General features: G+C 36.9%; 1 protein-coding gene across 2 annotated transcripts in view; it reads left to right on the top strand.

Annotated features, from left to right (window-relative positions):
• Lama2 (laminin subunit alpha 2) overlaps window positions 1–23,212 on the top strand; it is a 640,019-nt gene that overhangs the window by 198,254 nt on the left and 418,553 nt on the right. For both annotated transcript variants that reach the window (XM_045157983.1, XM_045157982.1), the window contains exon 4: window positions 3,588–3,830. In XM_045157983.1, coding sequence (XP_045013918.1) covers window positions 3,588–3,830 — 243 coding nt within the window. The remainder of the gene's footprint in view (window positions 1–3,587; window positions 3,831–23,212) is intronic.

Raw genomic sequence — 23,212 nt, 5'->3', positions numbered from 1 at the left:
CTATTATTGCAGATCCAACCTAGAAGATCCTGAACCATAAATTTATATTGCGTTTCCAAGACAATTTGGCCTCTTCCTGTATTTGCTTGCTGAGCTGCTTTCTAAGCCATGTTCTTTATCTGTAACCTCAGTGTATCCTTATTTTTCTTACTGAGTCACTGTGGTCTTTTACATGATTCATTATCTTTTATTTTGTATCTCTTAAAAATATTTCTGGAAGGAAAGATGATAACACAAAATATTTATATAGATTCTTTCTTCCATGGAGAGTGCATCATTCTGTGTTCATTATTTCATTATCATTTTCTTGGGTTAACCTTGGAAAGGAAATGTTAAGAACAGAGTTTGTCAGCTCAGGGAGACATAGCTGAGCTGTGGTCTAGGGAGATGGCTCCACAGGTAAAGCGCTTGTTGTACAAACATGAGGATCTGACTTGGGAATCCTCAGAGCCCATGTAAAGCTGGATGAGGTAGCTTGTGTGTATAATCCCAGTGCTCAAGGTGGGAGGCAGAGATGAGAGACTCCCTGGATTTATACTGTGCATGTATACTCTACACTTGCGCGCGCGCGCGCGCACACACACACACACACACACACACACACACACAAACACACACACGATGAAAAACAAAGAAATGTTTGCTTTGATTCCTGCAAATCACCAATATTGTATGTATTGACTTGGAATGAAGGTATTACAAACATAAATGGCCAGTACTTAACAAAATAAAATAACCTGGAATGATTTTACAACTGTAAAATCTGTGCTTAATCAATTAGAACTAATAAATACTGAATGCCTACTATCTCAAGAGTGTTATGATAAGCAAGTAATGACTTTCGAGATGTGAAAGCTATAGGCCATGTTATCTCACTATTCACAATTCAATTATTCATTGTCTTTATCATTTTTATGATCCTGCTAGAATACTATGGAGTTACATTTATAACCAGACCATTTCATAACAGTTACAGTGTAGACAACACTGTCTTTGAACTCTACCTGTTAATAGTTTGTTTTTCAGTGAATTTCTTTATAAAGATGTTTCATGTGACAAGTTGTTGAATATAAACCATCTGAAGGAAATAATTTCTAAGAAATAACACCTAAAATTTTCTGAAATATGTGATATTGTTTTTAGTTTTTATTCATTTTAAAAATAATTTCGGAAGCCATACGTAGTGGGTAAGACAGAAGAAATGTAAGTCCAGCCAGGAATACTTAACAAGACCCTGTTTCAAAATAAAAATTGGGGGTGGAAATGAACTTCAGTGGTAGAAAGCCTTCCTAGTGTATGTGAGTAAGTCTTGCATATGATTCTCATCACCACAAAATAACAGTATTATTTTATTAAATAGTAAGACAATTGTGTTAGTATAACAACAGGATAGTGGGATAATGTAAAACCCCTCTACTCTCCTTCCTCCTCATTTTTGTTCCTCATTCACAAGGGAAATAGGTTTACATGTTCATGAATATTCTTTCACCAAATGCATAAGAAATACATGTGTATACACATACACACACACACACACATATACACACACATATATGTATATTTATAGGTATGTGTATATATAGGTATATAAATATATACATACATATATACATATGTATTTCAAAGTAGCTATACTAATCTATAAACCTTTTGTTCATATAAACTCACAAATATTCCCATCTATATATGACATTCAGTAAATTTGAATATTCAAAGGCCATATTGTTCAAAATAGAGGTTAAGGTTGTTCCCTGTCTGGCTGGGATAAACCAGACAACTTCACAGGAGAGGTGCATTAGGGAGGTTGGACCATGGAGATTTACATTTTAGCCAGTGACTTTTCTACAGCTGTGTCTCACAGGAAAATACTAGACTCAATTTCAGCGCCTTCACAGATTGTTACTTTACCTTCACTGACCTTAGTGTACCTACATCCTAGTAACTGCCACCCCAGGCTCCTGTGTTTGAACACTTGGTCCCCAGCTGGTGGCACTGATGGGGAAATTTGTGGAACCTTTAGGATATGGAAGAAGTAGATTCCTGAGGGTGGGCCTTGAAGTCTTATAACCCAGCTCCACATGCTGTTCACTCTCTGTTCCATGACTCCTGGTGAGATGTGATGGCTTCCTGTACCAGCCTGTCATGCCTTCCCCACCTTGATGAAACTTCTCCTTGAAAGTGAAAGTCAGATTAAACTCCTTTCCTTTCATAAACTGCTTTTGATTGGACATTTCTTCCCACTAACAAGAAAATAACTGATTCAGAATGGCATCTGTATGGCTTGTCTATATCAACTTTTTATATTTTTAAATTCATCATTGGAATTTACTATTTATGAATTCATAAAGGACCAGTGCCCAAATCATGTAGTTTGTTCTAGAGCATTCCTTCCAGGATTTCTTTTTATGACAGAGCAGCCCCTTAAGTCACATTGTAGCACAGAACTGGCTCCTAATTTGGCCCCACTAGTGACTCCAACCACTGAGCTTAGAGTAGCTACCATCCTCATTTCTTATACCGTTACCAATCTAGATTTTTTTCATTTTGCTTTCTTATTACTTTTTCATGACTCATTCTTACCATTCTAAGAAAATGGTCATTTAGCCTTGTTTTTTCTATGGCTCTATCTAGGACATTACACACACACACACACACACACAAAATGCACATGACTTTTACATTTTGCCTGCGTGGTAAAGAAAACACATATATGTCATCACAAAAACATTAAGAATGTTTCTTTTGCTGGATCTTCAATTTTATATAAAGTTGAAATTAGGAGATTTCCTTCAATTTTTGAATCTGTTGACATGTTAAAGATGCTTCCTTATTGCTCCAATTTTCACATTTTAATCTTTTGTAAGAAGGCACAGAAGAAGGCACGTTATATGTTAAAGTTTTAGTCATTCTGTGCATTCCTGAATTTTGTGTCTATTGCTTTCTACTTAAGGATGTTGAGAAATTGGCATTAGTTGAATATTTTATGCCATGTTCTTTGCTGGGTATTTTACATTATCTCATTTAACCCAAGTGACTTCTCAATGATGTGCTTATTATTAACCCTAATTCATAGAAAAGGAAGATAAGAGTTAGAAAAATAATCTTCTCAGGTTCACAAAATTGCAACCCCACAATTTGAGCCCATGAAGCCCCATGTTGATTTTGCTAAACAATATAAAGTCCACACAAGAATTTTTTTTTGAGGAGTAAGTAATATAAATACACATGTTTTATTTCTAATGACTCTAATGTCTGAGGTGAGTAAATTGATATGTAGTAAGTGGTTTCTGGGGTGATGGTTATGATGGAACTTTCCAAACTAGATGAAGTGAATGAAGCCAAGGCATTGGTAGATAGCTGAAGTCTAGTCTTAACTCATTGCATTTAAAGTCATGCTGTCAAAATGAAACATCTTGTTTTAGAAAAAGTTATTAAATATGAGCTTTTAGTAGTAAAATCTTTTCAGAAGACATAACAGAGTTATAGAATAAAATCTGAAATGAACTCCAAGTTGGCAGTTCCATTTGTATTTGGCATAAGGAGAGAGTACTTTGAAATTCAAAGCTATGCTCATAACTCTACCCCAGGTTTTCCAGATTGCTTATGTCATTGTGAAGGCAGCTAACTCCCCCCGGCCTGGAAACTGGATCCTGGAGCGTTCCCTCGATGATGCGGAGTACAAGCCCTGGCAGTATCATGCAGTGACGGACACTGAGTGCCTGACCCTCTACAACATCCATCCTCGCACTGGGCCTCCATCCTATGCCAAAGACGATGAGGTCATCTGCACTTCATTTTATTCTAAGATCCACCCTTTGGAAAATGGAGAGGTAAGATGAGAAAACTCACATGGAAGTACATTTAATATAGCAAAATAGCCTTGTCAGAATGATATGAATATATCAGTAATTAATGTCAGATTTTTAAAATGTGATTTAGCAAAAGTACATTTAAATGAGTTATTAAATACAAAAAAAAGAAAAACCCAAGGTGATTAGAATGTTAACTACCTTCATGTGCCTCCTATCTCCAGTAAAGATCAGAGAAGAAGAAATTGTTTTAAGCTAGAAAGTTAGTGATTAATTTTATATTCAAAAAGTTTTTCCTGACATTGACAATTGCTAATGATTAGAGAAAGACCAGAGACCTTCAAGAAAACCTTACTGTTGTATGCTTTTAGTCTTATGATGGGGAAGAAAGGGAATTTGTGAAGAAATAGAATCCACATAAAGAAGTCCTGTTACGCTTTGCCCCTGTGTCCGCTGTTATCACCACACAGAGCTAAAGTGGGACGACTTTCCCAGGGTTCACTCTTACTGAATGACAATGTGCAGGGATTAGGTTATCAATTAAATGGAAACAGTGCTATAGGTCTAACTAAACAGTTTTCAGCTATCCTGCAGTGATTTTTACCCTGTAGCTAATAGTTAGGTTTTATTCATCAGTTTTAAGCTGTTGAGCAAAGTTATAACTTCATCGATAATAGCTGTGTACTCCTGGTCTTGTTAATTAGATTCTCATGCCTTAGTTTTACTTTCTCTAAATTGGGATAAATAATTATGGCTATTATTGTATTTGGTTGTTAGGATTATTTGCTGAATTATTGTATTTCAAGCACGTGAAGAGTGCTAATATGTATACTAGCAACTCTATAAGCATCATTGATTTTGTTATTGCTGCTACTATACTAATGATATCTGGTATTTTTTTTTCCTTAATCTACTTTCAAATACCTAATCTTTAACTCACTTACTCACTCTTGAGTTTCCTAATACTTATTTATTATATCATCCTAGCCTGTTTTCACTTAGTATATATGAATTATCCTTTTTTGTGCTATTTACTTAAATGGATTCTTCTCAACAAATAATGGGTTTATGGACCTAAGCAACAATCAAAACTTGAAAACATCATAAGTTAAAAGGCATTTAACATAGTCATTGTACCAGACACTGTTGTTTTGTCTTATAAATCTTGAATATGATTATAGCTCTTATATCTGCCTGCCATGGAAGAAAATTATCTAATACAAAGCTCATTTTATAGTGGCATCGTGGGTAGCTCATATAATTTGTTGAACACTGCATTGAAACTGCAAAGTTTGAGGTTGCATGAGAACAGGAGACATAGGTGCACACTTTGTAGGTAGGAAATGTGAAAACACAGTATTCCTCAAATGCTGCCATCCCAGTGCACTGTGGAGTACTGATTACTTCTCCTGTGGTGTGTGGGTGATTAGGAGCCATGACTTGCTGCTGTCCCACATCATGGGAAAGATTTGTACCACTGTATTAGTTACTTTTCTCAATGCTATGACAAAATGCCTGGCAAAGACAACTGAAGGTAGGAAGGGTTGATTCTGGTTCACAGTTTGAGGTGTAGGAAGGGAGGCAGGATTGTGAGGCAGCTGATGGCGTTGCATCCTCAGGCTTCTCTTAGGCTGTCTGCTCATTTTTCATAGTTTCTTATTGTAGAAGATGCTGCCTTTTAGAAAAAAAAAAGAGTAAGTTCAGGGAAGGCAGGGGGTATTATCTAAGACTCCCAGTTTTTCTGATAACAGAACTGATGTAAGAATCCGGATGTTCTGATTTCATAGAAATGCTTCTTTTATATGGTAGAAGTATATTCTTAAAAAATTATTTTATTTTCACTTATTTATTTCAGAGAGAGAGAGAAAGAGAGAGAGAGAGAGAGAGAGAGAGAGGAAATGAGCACACCAGCACCTTTAGCCACTGCAAATGAGCTCCACACACAGGCACATGTTGTGCATCTGGCTTTACGTGGGTACTGGGGAACCAAACCTAGGTTCTTTGATTTTGCAGGCAAATATCTTAATCACTAAGCCATCTTTCTAGCCCTTATCCTTTTACAGGTAATATACTAATCTTAAAATAGTTTAGAGGAGCAGTGCAGAGTATTTTTGGATCCATTATCCCTACAAAGATTCCTAATTCTGAGATGTTGTTACATTAAAAAAAATACAATGGACTAGATCTTTGTGGGACCTTGAACAGGTCCATTATTCCCTTTGACATTAATGTTCTTGAATAGAACAGCTTAAAATATCAAATGTTCTAAGACATGTTTTTTAAAAAATATTTTTATTCATTTTTTTATTAATTTGAGAGTGACAGACAGAGAGAGAGAGAGAGAGAGAGAGAGAGAGAGAGAGAGAGAGAGAGAGAGAAAAGTGAGAGGGAATGAAAATGAATATGCCAGGGCCTCCAGCCACTGCAAACAAACATTTGCTTTTTTTTTCCCCTAGTAGCTTAGGTATGACACTTCAAGTCTGCACTGCTCAATATAATAAATACTAACAATACATACTTATTTAAATAGCTATTTATGACTTGTTGGTGCCACATTGTGTTTCAAAATAAAACATGGCTGCCACTGCAGAGTTCTGCCAGCAATGCTGTGCAGATTAACTCATGTTATATTCTGGATTGGATTTCACTTGGTTTGCTATATTTACAAGCAAGTGGTTTCTTTAATCAGTTTGAGAAATAATTCAGCAGGAAGCTCTATAAATATTGCTTCTTCTTATTCTCTTTCCTGTATAATTCCATATATGTATTTTTAAATAGAAATTTAGAGTTTCTAATTTTACCTTGAAAAATTACACTTAACAATTATTTATTTATTCATTTGCAAGGAAAGAGAGGGTGTGGGGGGAGAAATAAGAAAGACAGACAGAGATCATGGATATGCCAAAGCCTCTAGCCACTGCAAATGAATTCCATATGCATAGGCCACTTTCTGCCTCTGGGTTTATGTGGGTATTGGGGCATTAAATCTGTATCATCAGGCTTTGGGCAAGTGTTTTAGCTATTGAGCCATCTCTCTAGCCCCCAGATTATATTTTTATGGGAAACTTAATTTAACTTTATAATTTGCATTCAATCTATCAATATTATGTCTTAATTTCCTTAACCATGAAGTAATTATTTAAGAATCTCTATTTCTATCTGACCTTTATGGATCTAATTTACTAGTTCTTGGCTTATTTTTTATACTGGCATAAAATGTTCTGACATGTCCTGCTATGTTATATTTAAGAAAGTTCATTATATGGGGCTAAAAAGATTGCTTAGTGGTTAAGACAGTTGCCTGCAAAGCCAATGGGCCAAAGTTCGATTCCCAAGGACCTACATAAGCCAGATGAATAAGGTGGCACATGTGTCTGGAGTTTGTTTGCAACAGCTAGAGGCCCTGACATGCCCTTATTCTCTCTCTCTCTTTCTCTCTCTCTACCTATCTCCATTCTTGTCATGTAAATAAATAAATTACAAAATATTTAAATGTGTATATGCAGAACCAATTGAAGGATGAAGATATTATATTCTCTCTGAGAGGATTTTTCTCAGTTTTCTTCCTAGATCCTTTGCAAACAATTTATAAATTAAAATTTGGGGACACTAAGATGATTCAAAGCTATGGGGAGCAGCTATTTTCATTCCAGTTATGCTCATTCCCAGGCTGCATGTTTTCAGAGTCTACTCCAGTATGTGTGGAGTTTACTGAACTCTTTCAAGTCCTAACCTCCAACTTTTGCCCTTTCACACAGCAAGGCTGTCAGAAACACTGCTTGGTCTTTTCTCATCCATGTCCTTGGGACAGGAAAATTCCCACAGGACCAAAGCTATCTCCGTATGCCCATCCTCCCAACACCATCTTTTTTTCTTTCTTTTTGAGGCCAGTCCAAAAGACTTGGCTTATTTGTGTGTGTGTGTACGAGAGTGAGAAAGTGAGAGTGAGAAAAGAGAAGGAAAGAGAATTGGCACGTTTGGGCCCCAAGACACTGCAATCAAACCACAGATATATGCACCCCTTTGTGTTTATGTGCATCCTTGCATACTTGGGTCACTTTGCATCTGGCTTACATGGGATTTGAGGAGTTGAACATGAGTCCTTAGACTTCACAGGCAAGCACCACAACTACTAAGTCATCTCTCCAGCCCTCAACACCATTTTTGAGACTGGGAAGATTATCCCTCATCTTGAGAGCTCTGCAGTGGTTTTAAGCAGATGTTTTGTGTTTATTTTTTTAATCCAATTTGTTTAGCTGTCATCATTGGAAGTGTTGGCCTGGTTTCATAACCTACTATGACCAGAAACAAAGTCACACATTCATTTTCAAAACCCTTTCTAGTTTGGAATCATATCACTCAGCTGTGTCTATAGATAATATCTTACACAATGAATTCATCAAAATTAAAAGACTAACACTTATGCATTATTATTAACTAAGCACCGACTTAGTTCCATTTTCATTGACTTTATCATTAATGACATATTTTTCTCTTCTGTTATCCAGTTCAGCATTATACACTGCATACCCTTCATCATCTCTGATATATGACAGCTTTAGGAGATATTTTAAGAGGTGCTAAAAAGATATTTTGTCAAATATTATTCAATTTAGACTTGCCTGATGTTTTCATATAATTAATTGGGCTTTTAGGTTTGTGGACAGAATACCAAGGAGGAAATGGCTTTCTTATTGCATCACATATTTAATTAATATGCGTATTGCATTTGTATATTCCTTTACATTAGCTGATAGGTATCAATATTTTTCTAGGAAACTTTATTTTGGAGTATATTATCTAAGTATTCACTATAATTTCAAATGCATATTCTTGGTTTTCATCCAGACCTTCATATCATCCTTTAAGTATAAACCTAAGTAAAAAATAAAAACAAAAGAGGTTGGAGAGATTGCTCAGTAGTGGTTGAAGTGCTTCCCTGCAAAGCCGAACAACACAGGCTCCACACCCAAGAACACGTGTAAAGCCAGATGCACAGTGGCACATGCATCTGTAATTTGTTTGTAGTAGCTGGAAGCCCTGTAATGCCAATTCTCTCTCTCTCTCACTCTTGCTCTCTTTGTCTCTCTTTTATCTCTTCTCTACTTGTAAACAAATAAAATACTTGAAAAAATAAGAAAACTGAGTCTTTTAAGGCTCATTCATGAAATAAGATATTATGAAATAATACAAGTCTTAAAAATAAATAAACATGTTTTAATTATCACACTCCAATTAAACAAAATTTGATGATTTAAGGATAGAATATTAACCAAGAATCATCTTGTGACCAATAAATCAAATCAATCTAGGTTTACTATATTGTCACTTATCTGGGGAATGATGGAGATATATGTCATAACATTCTGGACATTCTGAAATGTTTCAGGTGGAGGGAGTATCATTTTAAGGTTGAGAAATACTTTAGGCAAATTCTTTGTTTATCTAAAGAAGGATATGCAGCTCTTGAATTCAGCCTGTGTTCTGAAAGTACACTCCTTTCTCTAATGATACCATCATTATAAATGCCTTACCTTCCTTCTCCCTCTCTCGTCATAACTTTATCATCCTTGCTAGTTTATGTGACTTTGTTGTTCAGGCATTTCAACTCACTACCCTCCAATTCTCAGATCTGCACACATAGCTTTTAAGAGACCCACAAATGTTTACTATGTGGATTAACTGTAAGGGTACTTCAGGGCTGCACCCAGTTCCCAGAATTACAAGATTCAACTACTACCAAGAAAGACATTCATGCTGTGGTCTAGCATCTTGGGCTTGCACTCAAAGGGAGAGGAAAAGCTGACTGTGAGATGCTATAATGCCAGGGCATAAAGTATTAGGGCCCAGCAAATGAAAGATGAGGGAGGATCATGAAGGCAAACCTGTGTGTTGTTATCCTGGCTACAAACTGAAGGAGGTATGGAGTAAAGACTTTTAGAGTTTCATTTTACAAGAATGATTTTGTATCATCAGAGCTGAGGGAGAGCACAGCAGGGGCCTGATTCTCCTGTTTGAGAGAAAGATGTTAAGTTTAGTGATAAGCGATACAGGGAATGAAATAGCAGACCCCAGGGAGCTTCCATTATTTTGTGAGTCCAGTCATGATGAAAAGCTCTAGTGGGCACAGCTAGTTATACATGCCTCACCACTATGCCACAGGAAGCCCGCTCCACCAAGAGCTACTATCATACACAGAGTATGGCCTCTTTGGGAAACAGTTATCCTAGATGCTACTGGGAACTCCTACTAAAGACTGTCAATTAGAGATAACACTGAGAAGTTGGTTTCACTTGAAAACCTCCTAGGACCATTTGAAAAAGCTACTTCTGGGATGGGCTTTAATTCAGTACATTTGGGATGGGCTCAAGAAGTGTGTTTTAAACATGCATTCCTGGTGATTCTTATTCTAAAGTCTCTATTCTTGGCTTGGTGCTCAGATATTTCCAACTTTTGTAGTTTGTAGCTAGGGAGGTGAAGAGTTGGTTATTTAAGGAAAGCATGTCGGGGACTTGAGATACTTGTAACTAAAGAAAGAGTCTTATATTTTGCTCTTAGAAATCTTTGGATGCTTTTGTGAACTGAATCTCCCAGTGGTTTTGATTGAAGAAACATAGGTTGATGGTGGTTGAGAAAGAATTTTCATTATTAATGCTGAGGAGTAGAGACTGTATGGATAATGCTTTAGGGATTGTAGCACTAAAATTATAATCAGGGGTTTTCCATTATATGAGATTTTTCTCTTTCTGTGACTAGGATTATTGCTTTTAATTTACGTGGATTGATGCTAGACTGATAAGGAAATACTTGTGGTTTCCATGGAGATTGCACTTCTATTCCCTCATATAGAGACCTTTAAGTTATTTACAAGTGTATCTCTTTCCTTATTACTGCAGCCCTTCCCACTCTGCTGGAAAGCAACTCAATGAAAATTAGATTCCCTTTGAGTTTGCTTTTGAAATATGGCAATCTCATATTAAAATCCCTGGAGACACCACCATTAATTCTTGAAGATAGTTTTCTTTGAGTTAACTGTACATATAGCTTTGATATTATTTTGATTTCCTATGTGACAGAATTTTATATATTGAGACAGAATATTTTCCTTTCCCTTTTCATCACCTGGTATTATTGTAATCCTTAGAATTGCAAATTACTGGAGAAGGAAGATACAAAACCAATACTTACTTAAAAAAAAAAGTGTCCCAGAGGATATCCTTTGGGATGATATGTTAAGGGTGTAACACGATATCATGTGTGGGCTTGATGGAAATGGGGGTATTATAGTGACCACATTAGTCCAATCATGACCATGTAACATGAATGTGTCTCCTAGCATTGAAGATTATACAGTTCCTCCAGAATATAGGTGGTTTAGTTGTAGCTAGAGTCCTTGAAATACTTAGTTTATAAAGTGTTTCACATATGAAAAATACTTAATTAATTTAAGGTGTCTTATTATTATGTCTCAAAAATGCACCTTTCAGAGCTGAAAAGATTGCTTAGTGGTTAAGAGGCTTACCTGTGAAAGGACCCAGGTTCGATTCCCCAGTACCCATGTAAGCAAGATTCACAAAGTCACGCATATGTCTGGAGTTCATTTGCAGTGAATAGAGGCCCTGGCACATCTATTCCTTCTCTCTCTCTCTCTCTCTCTCTCTCTCTCTCTCTCAAACAAACAAACAAACAAATATTTTTTAAATGCACCTTTCTTATAAGGATAAAAGTATGAAGATTGCATTCTTCTATTCCAATAGTACACTTTAGATTCCTCTTCCATGCACACACAGAAATATTTAACATATAAAATATCAGGAAGTACTTTTGAAATTCATACTGCTGAAAACAAAGATGCTCAGAGAAACAAATGAGAGTGGAGTCGTCAGGAAATACTAGTCAGATACCCAGTTATCTCGATGTTACAGTGTTGTATATACAAGGCTCTTCTAAAATGGAGAAACAGAAGAAACTTGTGTAACAACCTATAAGGAAGGAGATGCAAAAGCACCATATGTTTTCCTCCTGGATATTCACTGGATTTGGCTGTCACATAGTTCTGCCTTTTCACAGACACATCAACTATCTAATATGTGCCCTGGCCAGTTCACATGGCTAGACTGTAGAGCATATTACACTCTGTAGGGCAATTCCCATGTAAACTATACATAATAGCAATTTGCCTTAGTTGTAGCTAACACAGACCACCCTCTAGCCATGGAAAAGCTGGGCTAAATCGGGCTGAATGGAGAGTGGAGAGCATCTGGGAAACAGAGTTATACTGCACTGTTTTGTGGAGTGTTATAGGGGTGGTCAGAGGCTACAAACAGGATTAAAGACATAAGCAAAACAATCACAGACTTTTTGGAGGACCATCAGCCAGAATGACAAGGGGAGGGTTAGAGTGCTGATGAGAGGTTAGCACAGGCCCAGATCAATAACAGTGACAGCTAATGCTGATTACACATAACTTCTTCCACAGATGTTATCTAAGAATTTTATAAGTATGAACTCACATATAATATTCCACCTTGATTATTTGGCAGGAGGATGTTTTGTTTCCAAGCCCCTCCCACAGTGGATCTGGGAAACTATAACAAGTTCTGAGCTTTGTTATTACCACGGTTTTTCTTATACATACATGTCTATAAAAATTAATTTATGAATTAGGCACAATAAGAGATTAGATATAACAATAAATAATAAAACAGATCAATTATACAGTATATTATAATAGAATTGTCAACTTAGCACTCATACTTTGGGATTCTCATTACATATTTAAGGATTTACTTGAACACATGCATTGTGCTAATACCATAGTTAATCTGATGCTGCAGATGGTGATGCAGTGCCTAATGGGCTGGTACTTAGTGTGGATACACTGTCATTCATGCCCCAAGTGGGATAAATCTAGACAAAACAAGATACTATGAGATTTCTTCATGCCATTCAGAACTCACAACAATGTATAATTGAAAATTTATGAGGTATTTCTGTTTTGCATGTCTGTGTGCATGATGTATGTATGTGCATATATGTGAGCATGTTCTGTGAATGTGGGCATTCACATGCCAGCACATATGTGGAGGTCAAAGCATGACTGTGGGGCTAGATATGTCCTTGCCTTCCACCTTGTTTGAGACAGAGCATCTGGTCCATGAGCTTCCAGGAAATTCTCCTGTCTCTGCTTTCACTTCACTATAGACCTGGGAACATAGTGGCCTGCCACAGCTTCCATATTTTTCATGGGGTCTGGGGAGCTGAACACAGGTACTCACACTGTGTGATAAATGGTTTCTCCACTGAGCTATCACCATTGTCCTATTTCTGGGATTTTTTTGATATAAGGTTTTGGGGCTATAGTAATTTCAGTTACCATTGGGAAAGAATTATAGGTAAAAGATAATTGTCTCATTTTAAAGATATGGAAAAGGTGGTGCAGTGAGTTCCTAGGACTACATAGCTAGTGATTTGAAAATCCACAATGTGTCCTCAAAGCTCCAGAAAGGTACAAAGCTAGAAGTTTCCCTCTGCATGTGACATTTTTATTTGGAAAATCTTCAGGGCGTGGGAAAAACAAGAACCTTCACCTGCCAGCAGTCCCAACGATGTGTGTGAGTTTTGCATAGTCCTGGGCTGAAGATGCTGCCCATTTTCACTTCTGAGTTTTCACTCATCTTGTACCATTTAAAGTCATGTTTAACTTCTTTGGAACAGGCCATTGGTGGTAGGTCAACAAGATTTGATTAATTCCATCAGTTTTTTTTTTGGGGGGGTAATTTTTTTAAATATTTTTTTCTTTTTTTATTAAGTAGTACTAAGCCAATACAGTCAATTTGGTACCATTATTAGGCTCATCTATTACATACCCCCTCCCCTTGGCCCCTCCTTGTTGAGGTATATGGGTCATGTGCTGTGGAGTTAGCTCACAGTTATGGGTAAGATAAATGTCTCTGCATATCATGACCCAACATGTGGCTCTGACATTCTTTCTGCCCCCTCTTGTGCAAAATTTACCCAAGCCATGTTGGGTTCATTTTTGGTCTGCTTCAGTGATGAGGTGTTGGGGGCTTCTGGATCTCTGGATCTCTGATTTGGTAGGAGCTGATTTTTCTCTGTGTTGATCTCCTTCACCCTTGTGCTGGTACCTGGTTTGCTTGTTTTTCCAGTTTTTCTTAGTTTCAGTTGAGGCCCTTTTGAGGTATGTTGGGGCAGCTCTCTCCTTAGGATCTACATCTATCTGGAAAAGAGAAGCAGATTCTCCAACAGAGAGGGAGTTAGCACCAGACAAATGAAATAACCCTTACTTTTTTAATAGAGAATTTAATAGGTGTATGCCTTCTTGTAGCCCACGATTGGTGGTTGCTTGATAGTGGAGAGTGGACTTATGTTTGGATATGATTCTGACTTGTTTCCCAGCTCCAGCTATGGGTCCCGTACCACTGAAGGGACCAGTTAGTTGAATCAAGAGCAGCTGGTTTCCTACCAGGGCTGTGTGCCACTATTGCACTTGTGTGAGCACCACAGGTTATTTGCTGCTAAGTAGGTGAGACCATGAGTTGCTTGGACAGATATTGGTCATTTTTCTCCAGTTGCCCATGTAGCACCTTCTGGCACTAGACGCGCTGACTGTCTGGGGACTGACTCTCTTCCAGCTTCCAGCCATGCCATTCCATTTTATATGTCAACCACATAAGGTGTCATTGGCAGTTGGGTCTTACCAGTAATCTTTGGTGGGTCATCAAATACTCTGACAGAAATCTGTCTTTCTTTTAGGAAACCTTGTAGGTCTCTCTGATCAAAAGCTCATTGTGGATGATGGCCACATGCTGGTACTGGGAGTTACAGGTCAGTGCCTATAAAAGGAGTAAAGATGACTAATATACAAGAGTTAGAGAGAAAAGAGAGAGAGAGAGAGAGAGAGAGAGAGAGAGAGAGAGAGAGAGAGAGAGAAAGAGAAAGAGAGAGAGAGAGACTGTAGAAGATTAAGGTCAGTCTTCATCATACCCTCTCCAGTGTCTTGTGGCTCAGGTATTCCCTCTAAGGGCCTGGTGAAGGTTCGGCCATTTGGTCTGCCTTTTAGGAAGTAGAATTTTATGGTACCATTGCCATTTGGGTCTAGATTTGTGTTTCCTACCCCCTCCCTTTCACTCCCCTCCCTCCTCACCCATCCTATTGTCTAGTCCATGAGAAGCTTGCTGGGTATGTAAGGCATCTTGGGTAGATTCAGGTTAGGTACTGTAGATGAGTGAGACTATGTGGCGATTTTTTTTCTGTGATTGGGTAAGTTCACTAAAAGTCCGAGAAGTGATTAATTCCGTCAGTTTTATTTCATGTTACCAAGTCAATTCTAAAGCCTTCCAGTTAAAACATGAGTCCCATAGAAAAAGGAAGATTAGTAGATAAACTAATGTTTTTGTCATCCATAATGCTGGCCTTCACCACTTTTCTATAGTGCTTTTAGTGATAGGCCACTTGGTTATACTCTTTTCTCTTTGATCCTCATCAAGCCTTGGGGACATTTGAAGCCCATACTTTCATTATTATCACTTTAAGGGTGAAAGCTCAGGAATGTGTTTGAGGTCATGTAGCGGTAAGTGTTCCACATTAATGTCCAGTTTAGTCATTCCAATGAGGAATTTTATAAATGAGACCCTTAGGTCCAATCAACCATCTTCTAAATGTGTATTTTTCCACTGGTCACAAGGACTATGTACTGCTGTATGAATAATTGCCATAGATTGTCTCTCCTGGAAATGACCTGAGAGTGTGCCAATGCCTGTCCACCAGCCTCACATAAGATGGATAACATGCTGCTATCTGTATTGCCCAAGTATACATGAACATGCAACAGAGAATGTTGAGGTTAATAAAATATACTTTGCTTCTCAGCAAAACTATCTTAACACTCAAGCTATCCAGGAAAATTCTTGAGATGAGTAACCCAGGAGTGGATGGTTATGATTACACTTTATAAGCTAACTTAACAAGGTACTTCACCAGGTCCCCTGCTAAGAATGAAAGCTGGAAAATAATCTGCATTTGAGGTGCTCTAGCCTGAGGGCATGTATTGTTTTGCACCATATCATTTTGTCTGCCAAATATTTTTACAGAAAATGTATAAGTGAATAACTGCTGAAGCCTGCTACCTGAGAAGTACATAGGACATACGATTTAAATTGTAATCATGGGTAGCAAAATCCTATGATAATCATTTTGAGAAGTAGAAAGGCAACTCTGGCAATATTACAAGTTAGAAAATTATATTTTCCTTCTGTATCTTTGTTATTTAGCTTCGTCTAGCAATAAGAATTATTTATTTTCTTATTCATCTGATAAGTGCCTTCTAAAACCAACCCTACTCTTAGTTTGAGCCATATTAAAATGCCAATATTTCACTACTTTTAGTCAACAAAATGCACATTAATATGGTTTAAACTAATATATGCAAAAGTACAGATAGAATTACTTCCTAAGTTTAAACAATCCAAAATATAACCTTAGTTATAAGTGATATTTGTGTAAAACTCATCCAAAGTAAATCAAACCCTTTCACTAAAACCATGATTTGTGGTAGTTGTATTCTTTTTTAAACTTTTATTATTGAATTAGTGATATGGTGAGATTAAGCTAAAGTGAGTCACACTGTATATGTTTACTGATTCTGTGGGGAGAGGATAGCAGACACAAATATTTCTTATGACTCATCAGGATTCTGTCAGAAGCTATGGGAAGCTAGTAGATGCTGGGGTAACACTGGTTAGTAGTGATGTTAGGTCGCAGTGCAGATTGCTTCATAGAATACAAAGCATACATCTATACATCTGTGTTTCCAGATATTCTTTCCAGGTCGCTCATATGTGGAACCTGGTCACATGTATAACATTCACTGTTACAGAGTCACAGCTACCATCTTTTTAGAGGTATTCCAGGTTTTTTTTTTTTTTTTGAGGCAAGCCCACAGACTGGCCTTTGTGTGTGTGTGTGTGTGTGTGTGTGTGTGTGTGTGTGTGTGTGTGAGAGAGAGAGAGAGAGAGAGAGAGAGAGAGAGAGAGAGAGAGAGAGAGAGATAGGGAAAACTGGTTTGTCAGGGCCTCTGGCCACTGCAATTGAACTCCAGATGCACGTGCACTCCCTTGTGTACATGTGCAAGTTTCACTGTGCGTCTAGCTTATGTGGGACTTGGATAGTTCAACATGCGTTTTAGGATTTGCAGGCAAGCACCTTAACTACTAAGCCATCTTTCCAGCCCTATTCTATGTATTTTTAAACCTGATATCAACTTATAGCAGTTATCCACCATTCTCAAAATAAATCACTGTATTTCAAGATTATTGGTGAAAAAATAAAGCTTATGGCAAGGAAAACAAAACAAAAAAAAACCCCTATTGCTTTTTAGAAAAACAGAAAAAAACACATGCCAGTGATTTAAATTTGCCTTCTTTCTTATCAGCACATTATTTCAGTGGATGAAAATCATTTTGCTCCTTTTTACTTACAATTTGTTATGTTGTACTCAGTTATCTCATAACAAGATAAAATTTGTGTTGAATTAGCTACAGGAAAGCAGCTTACATTTTTATCATGACTAAGCAAATGTTTTACTCAAAAGATAAGACAGTAAAAATATGACTGGAAGATGGTTTCAGTTCAACCAACAAATGATTAGCTATTATGAAAGTCATAAATTTATATAGATGGTGGCAATAATTCAATATTTAGCATCTACTTTTCCATTAACAAATACTGAGAACCATCTGTATGGCAAACACTGTGTTATTATGAATTTAATAAAGCATATTATATTTTTGGCATTATGTATGACATGAAGTGAATCAGATAAAGCTTCTCAAAGAGGAGAAGGTGGCTAAGATATTCTAAGATATTCCAGCTAATAAAAAGACCTGGTTTGGGCTGGATATATGGCTTAGTGGTTAAGTGCTTGCCTGTGAAGCCTAAGGACCCAGGTTCGAGGCTCAATTCCCCAGGACCCACGTTAGTCAGATGCACAAGGGGGCGCACGCATCTGGACTTCGTCTGCAGTGGCTGGAGGCCCTGGTGTGCCCATTCTCTCTCTCTTCCTCTTTCTCTCTCTTTTGTCACTCTCAAATAAATAAATAAAAATAATAAACAAAAAGACCTGGGTATATGTCAGAAGAAGGGGAAATGATGGTTAAATATGGAGGTTTGGAGAACAGGGAGAACGAGAGTGCGGGAGAGAAAACATATCCAGGGAACTGCCTGGTTGCCAGGTAGAAAGTGTGGGAGGAGTGAAGGGAGGCAAGTCAAGTTGTGTTCATAGAAGTTGATTTGACTCATCATATCATTTCAGCTACTGAAAGTGGAATAAATCAAGTAGCAGTGCTCTCTGTAGTAAGCTATAAAATAGTTTCAGAATGTGAATATTCCATTTTAAAAAATAAGAAAATTTAGAAAAATAAGAAGAGAAACCTCTACTTTACAGAAATACCACAAAAACAGATTTTTAGAGGAGGATAATTCTTTCCTCATATAATAAAATTATGATCAAGTGATTGTTCAAATAGGAATAAGGAATGAAACTTTTATTTGGAGATTTTCCTTTGTCTTATAAAATATGTCCTGTTTTGCCTTGGTCTTCACATAGTGATCACATGTGAGTCACTCTTTAAACAGAGGGCCTCCAGCACTAGAAGGGCAGTATTTTAGCCCCTCTTCCCTTTTTGCCATAGGGATGTAATGTCTTTACATTGATTTATAACTTTTTTCTCCTTTTTATTGACAGCTCCCATACTTACAGACAATAAACCACGATAATTCCCTCCCCTCCCCCACTTTCTTCTTCTCAAATCTGTACTCCCTCTCTCCATTAGTCTCTTGTTTTATTTTAATAAGCCCAGGGTGTTTTCTGAGTTTACTGTCACAAATTGGCCAGTGAGCACATTGCTGTACTCTCCTTGCTGGCTAAACAGTAAGAAAATCATATGTATTTACTTTTTAGGACATGGGTTCCCTAAAACCATTAGAGAATGAATGGAACCCAAATATAGATCTTCAGCCCTTAGAGTGTTTCATCCGGTGCCAGGACACAGTCTTTAGTAGCTGACCCCAGTCAGCATGTCATACTAACAGAGCGAGCTCTTCCCAGGAGCTGCTCACAAGAGTCTTGCTGTGTGCAATGCACAAGGACAGACTGCATATACTAGGAGCAGCTTGTAAGAATACAACATAGCTTAAAATTTCCTGTTGTTTAATGACATTGTGCCTGACCCAAAATCCTAGCCTAACACATGACTCCTGATTGTGGTGATATGGATGTAAGCAAACTGATTGTACTGTGAATTATGCTGTATATATATATATATATATATATATATATACATATATATATATATATATATGTAGAGAGAGAGAGAGAGAGATACTGATAATGCATGACTGCTTCTGATTTATGTGTTCACTATACTATCCTTTTAGCATTATTATAAGATGATCTCTTTCTGGTTATTAAATGTGTTAACTGTACAAAGGGATTCTGTGTAAAACTAGAAGCAGCTTCATGTAACTTGTGTTTTATGATTGCATTATTCTCTTCTGTGTTTCACTTAATATGAACAGTTGTGTTGTTTTGGTCACCATGATCCAGTAGCCAAGGTATGTCACAGGTATACCATATGCATTCGTAGTATTACATCCTATGTTGTGCACACAATAATGACCTCATCTAGCAATGCATTTCTTGGACCATGTCCATATGTTAGCAAAGCATGACTACACTGGCAAACAAAGGTAGAAACAGGAGCCCACCAAGAGCATCACAGTGTGGACAGAAGAATGCAAGCAGTATTCTCAAGAGGATAACCTAGCAGAAAAGGAACCAAATGAGGGCAAATGGTGTGTGGGTCAACATGAAGTGTTCTTGCGTTTCTTCTTGCATAAAGAACTTCGCTAAAGCTAGCCAAGGCCCACATGTGTCCCATGCAAGAGCCAGGGACATCAGTCATCCTTGACCCTCCCTTGCCTAATACCACCCATTAAACCTGGGAAAAGATAGTTTGGGACACTATTATCCCTACAATTGGAAAATAGCACTGTTGTTGCCTTTCTTTGCTGAAAATAGCACAAGTAATTTTTCAGTCAAATTATATATATATATATATATAATTTTTTACCAGAAAAGGAAACAATGGCAGAATATGAAGAGAAATGATGTTAGTGTTTCCAATGTACCAAAGTTTGTTTGAACATCATAGAAAACATCTCATCTCCAGGTCTTTTAAGATTCTAAAGTTGGAAGCACATCAAGTCATAATTAACATGATGCTTGTATTTCTAAATGAGATGACTTGAACAGTATAAGGTAAATGAAAATACAGAAAACAATTAGGTCAGGAATAATGAGTAAACTATATGCCAAGCAAAACAATGCATTGATATTTTGCCCTGGAGAAAGGATCGGGGTCATTTTGAAAAAGATGGTCCCTCCAGTTCCATCCAGCACTCACAGCTGCAGCAGAAATAAACAAGTCAGCCTATGAGGAAGCTGAAAGGTTAAGGACAGCTAGAGACTCAGAACGGCATCCTTCTTCATTCCTACTGATATCATTATAACTCATAGAACTCCCCAAAGAAAAATAATGAAAGGATGTTCATTGAGGTAGGAATACAAAATAGCTTTTGCTTGTTAGCTTATTTTCTTTTAGATAAGACAGCATGCATGTCTTCTATATTTGCTTTGAAAAAGTGTCTTTATATTTTACATGCAGTCATCTCACATAAAATCTCTGTCTTTTCATAGATGATTAGGAGGTAGAAAGTTGCTTCCATGTGATAGTCCTTACTGAAAGCTGCTGCTTGAGCAGGGAAACAAGGGCTCCCTCCTGTGTGCCTTTCCCTCCTCAGCTTATTTTTCACATAAATGTAAGGTCGTGCATGCAGGCAGCCAAATCAGATAAGCCATGCCTGGGAAGAGAAAATGGATCCTGACGTGCTAGTTTGACAATCACATCCAGTGAACCAGCTAGCCTTTAATTGTCTATTAAATTTGTGACAGGAAGGGAACACTAAAATGCAGTAATATTTGCACAAATCATTCATTTATTTACTCCAACTACACCAAAATCCTATGAGCATCAGAAATAAGGTGGTATGCTATTATACTTGATTCTGATTATTGGATGCACATCAAAATGTTGGTAGACAGATTATTAGCATGTAAATAATTTTTTATTTGTTGTATTTCATTTCTTGGGTAATCTCTGTGATCTCCACTTAATCCAAAACCAGAGACCCAGAATGTTGTCTTGAAAACTGGTGATAGATGCCAAAGCCGGAAAATACTTAATGTTAAAACTTTATTACAGCAGTTTGGAGAGATTTTTCATGTGTTTATAGTAAAAATAAATAAAAATAAATCAGAGGAATAATCAGTCCTCTGAAAATGAGAAAAAAGCCATTAAATTATTGTCTTCACTAATTTCTCTTTTGAAATCATTTTCCAGTTTGGTTTTCTTTTGTCTCTAACATTCTAGATGGTCATTTTGTAACATCTACATAATTTAACAGTAACATCTGGAATTGAGATTTTTAAAAATATGGCTGATGCATATAGACAACTTCTTTAAGAAATGTATTTTCCCAGCTGCTGTGTGTCCAGTTCAAAACAACATGGTTAAGTGAGTGTAACAGCCGTTAAAAATACCACAGGAAACATGAACCCGTTATAATCTGAAGTCTTGCCAATGTTCTCTCCCATCATCTTTTCCCATGGAAGAAATGTTAAGATCTGTATGGCAGGAAGAGTTTAGAGTGGTAACAGGTGGTGGCACTGAGTGGGAGGAAGAGCTCTGAAATCAGAACGAGTTTGGAATCTGGGTCTGGCAGTTAATAACTTTGTGATCTTGGGCCACACTTTGAAGTTCAGTCCTTATGTCAAGATGTGGAAGTAGAAATACGTATTTTCCAATGTTAGTTTTATTAAATGAGATGATTTATGCAAAATATCTGGCTCAAGGTATAGATTTAACACATGACAGCCATTAGGTCACTATTGCAGTGTATTACAGAATCATACAAAGATATTTTCTTGATTTGACCTCCAAGGGATTTTTATGCATGCAATTAGAAGTCTGGTATTTGTACTGTTTTTTTTGAGTACAAGATTTTTGAGGGATGCAACTGAATTTTGTCTGTTAAAACCTTGCTTGTTGAGTGGAGAAGGAAAAAAATTAAGCTGTCAGGAGACATTTATAGTGCAACCATGGAATGTTTCCTTTCCTGGCTTCTGTGCACAGACTGGATGTATGGTAGCCAAAGAACTTTAGTTTTTAGGCAAATCTTCAGAATTCTCAATGATATAGAATCTATAAACTGAAGGTATTATAGTAATAACAGACACTTGTACTCATAATGAATGAAATTTTTAAAGACCTTTTGTAACCCTTATTGGGAATGTTCCTTTTAATATTGATGACTTACTCATCTGTTTTACTTTAAATGACATTTCAGCATTTCCTCCCCTATTTATTTGCCTTCAAAGATGGAATTTACAATATTGGGATAGCCAAAGGAATATTCTAGAAGTACTGAACTTAACTTTGAATAGTTTCAAAATCTCTAGTTATCTATGGAATCATGGAGATTAGGATAAAGAAGTTTTCATTCATGTAGTTGTATGATTTTTAATATTTTTGTTAAAAATAGAAGCTTCATTTTATATTTAAAGACTAAAAGAGTTTTCCAAGGAACATAGTTGACTTATTTTCAGAGAAATGACTTTAATACATGATTATATATATTTATCCTGAACTTGATAATTTTTTTCAATATATTTTTATGCTTTAAAGACAGTGAATATTTCCATAATGTCAAAGTTCAGTTTTTCTGTTACATAAATGACTGTGTTCAATGATAAGTGAGAGAATGAAGGAAGAAATGGTAAAACAAATTAATTTTTTATCATAGTACACTAATGAGGCATCACTTTTTAATCTCTCTACTTATTTCAAATAAAAAAAATATAAAGATGTAGGACTGGGGAAATGACTTAGTGGTTAAGGCATTTGTCTGCAAAGCCCAAGGAGCCTGGTTTGATTCCCCAGGACCCACATAAGGCAGATGCACAAGGGGTACATGTGTTTGGAGTTTGACTGCAGTGGCTGGAGGCCCTGGTGTGCCCATTCTCTCTCTCTGCCTCTTCCTCACTCTCTTTCAAATAAATAAATAAAAATATTTTTTAAAATGCAAAGGTGGTAGACATTATAAAAATGCATCTTTAAGAGTAAAGGAAAAAATGGAAATGTAACTGAATATTAAAGAAAAACGCAGGGCTGGAGAGATGGCTTAGCGGTTAAGTGCTTGCCTGTGAAGCCTAAGGACCCCAGTTCGAGGCTCGGTTCCCCAGGTCCTACGTTGGCCAGGAGTTC

This window comes from Jaculus jaculus, chromosome 9, assembly GCF_020740685.1.
Source record: "Jaculus jaculus isolate mJacJac1 chromosome 9, mJacJac1.mat.Y.cur, whole genome shotgun sequence".
Classification (NCBI taxonomy): Eukaryota; Metazoa; Chordata; class Mammalia; order Rodentia; family Dipodidae; genus Jaculus; species Jaculus jaculus.
Note: the sequence above shows the minus strand (reverse complement) of the source record. Positions and strands in the feature narration are given on the sequence as shown.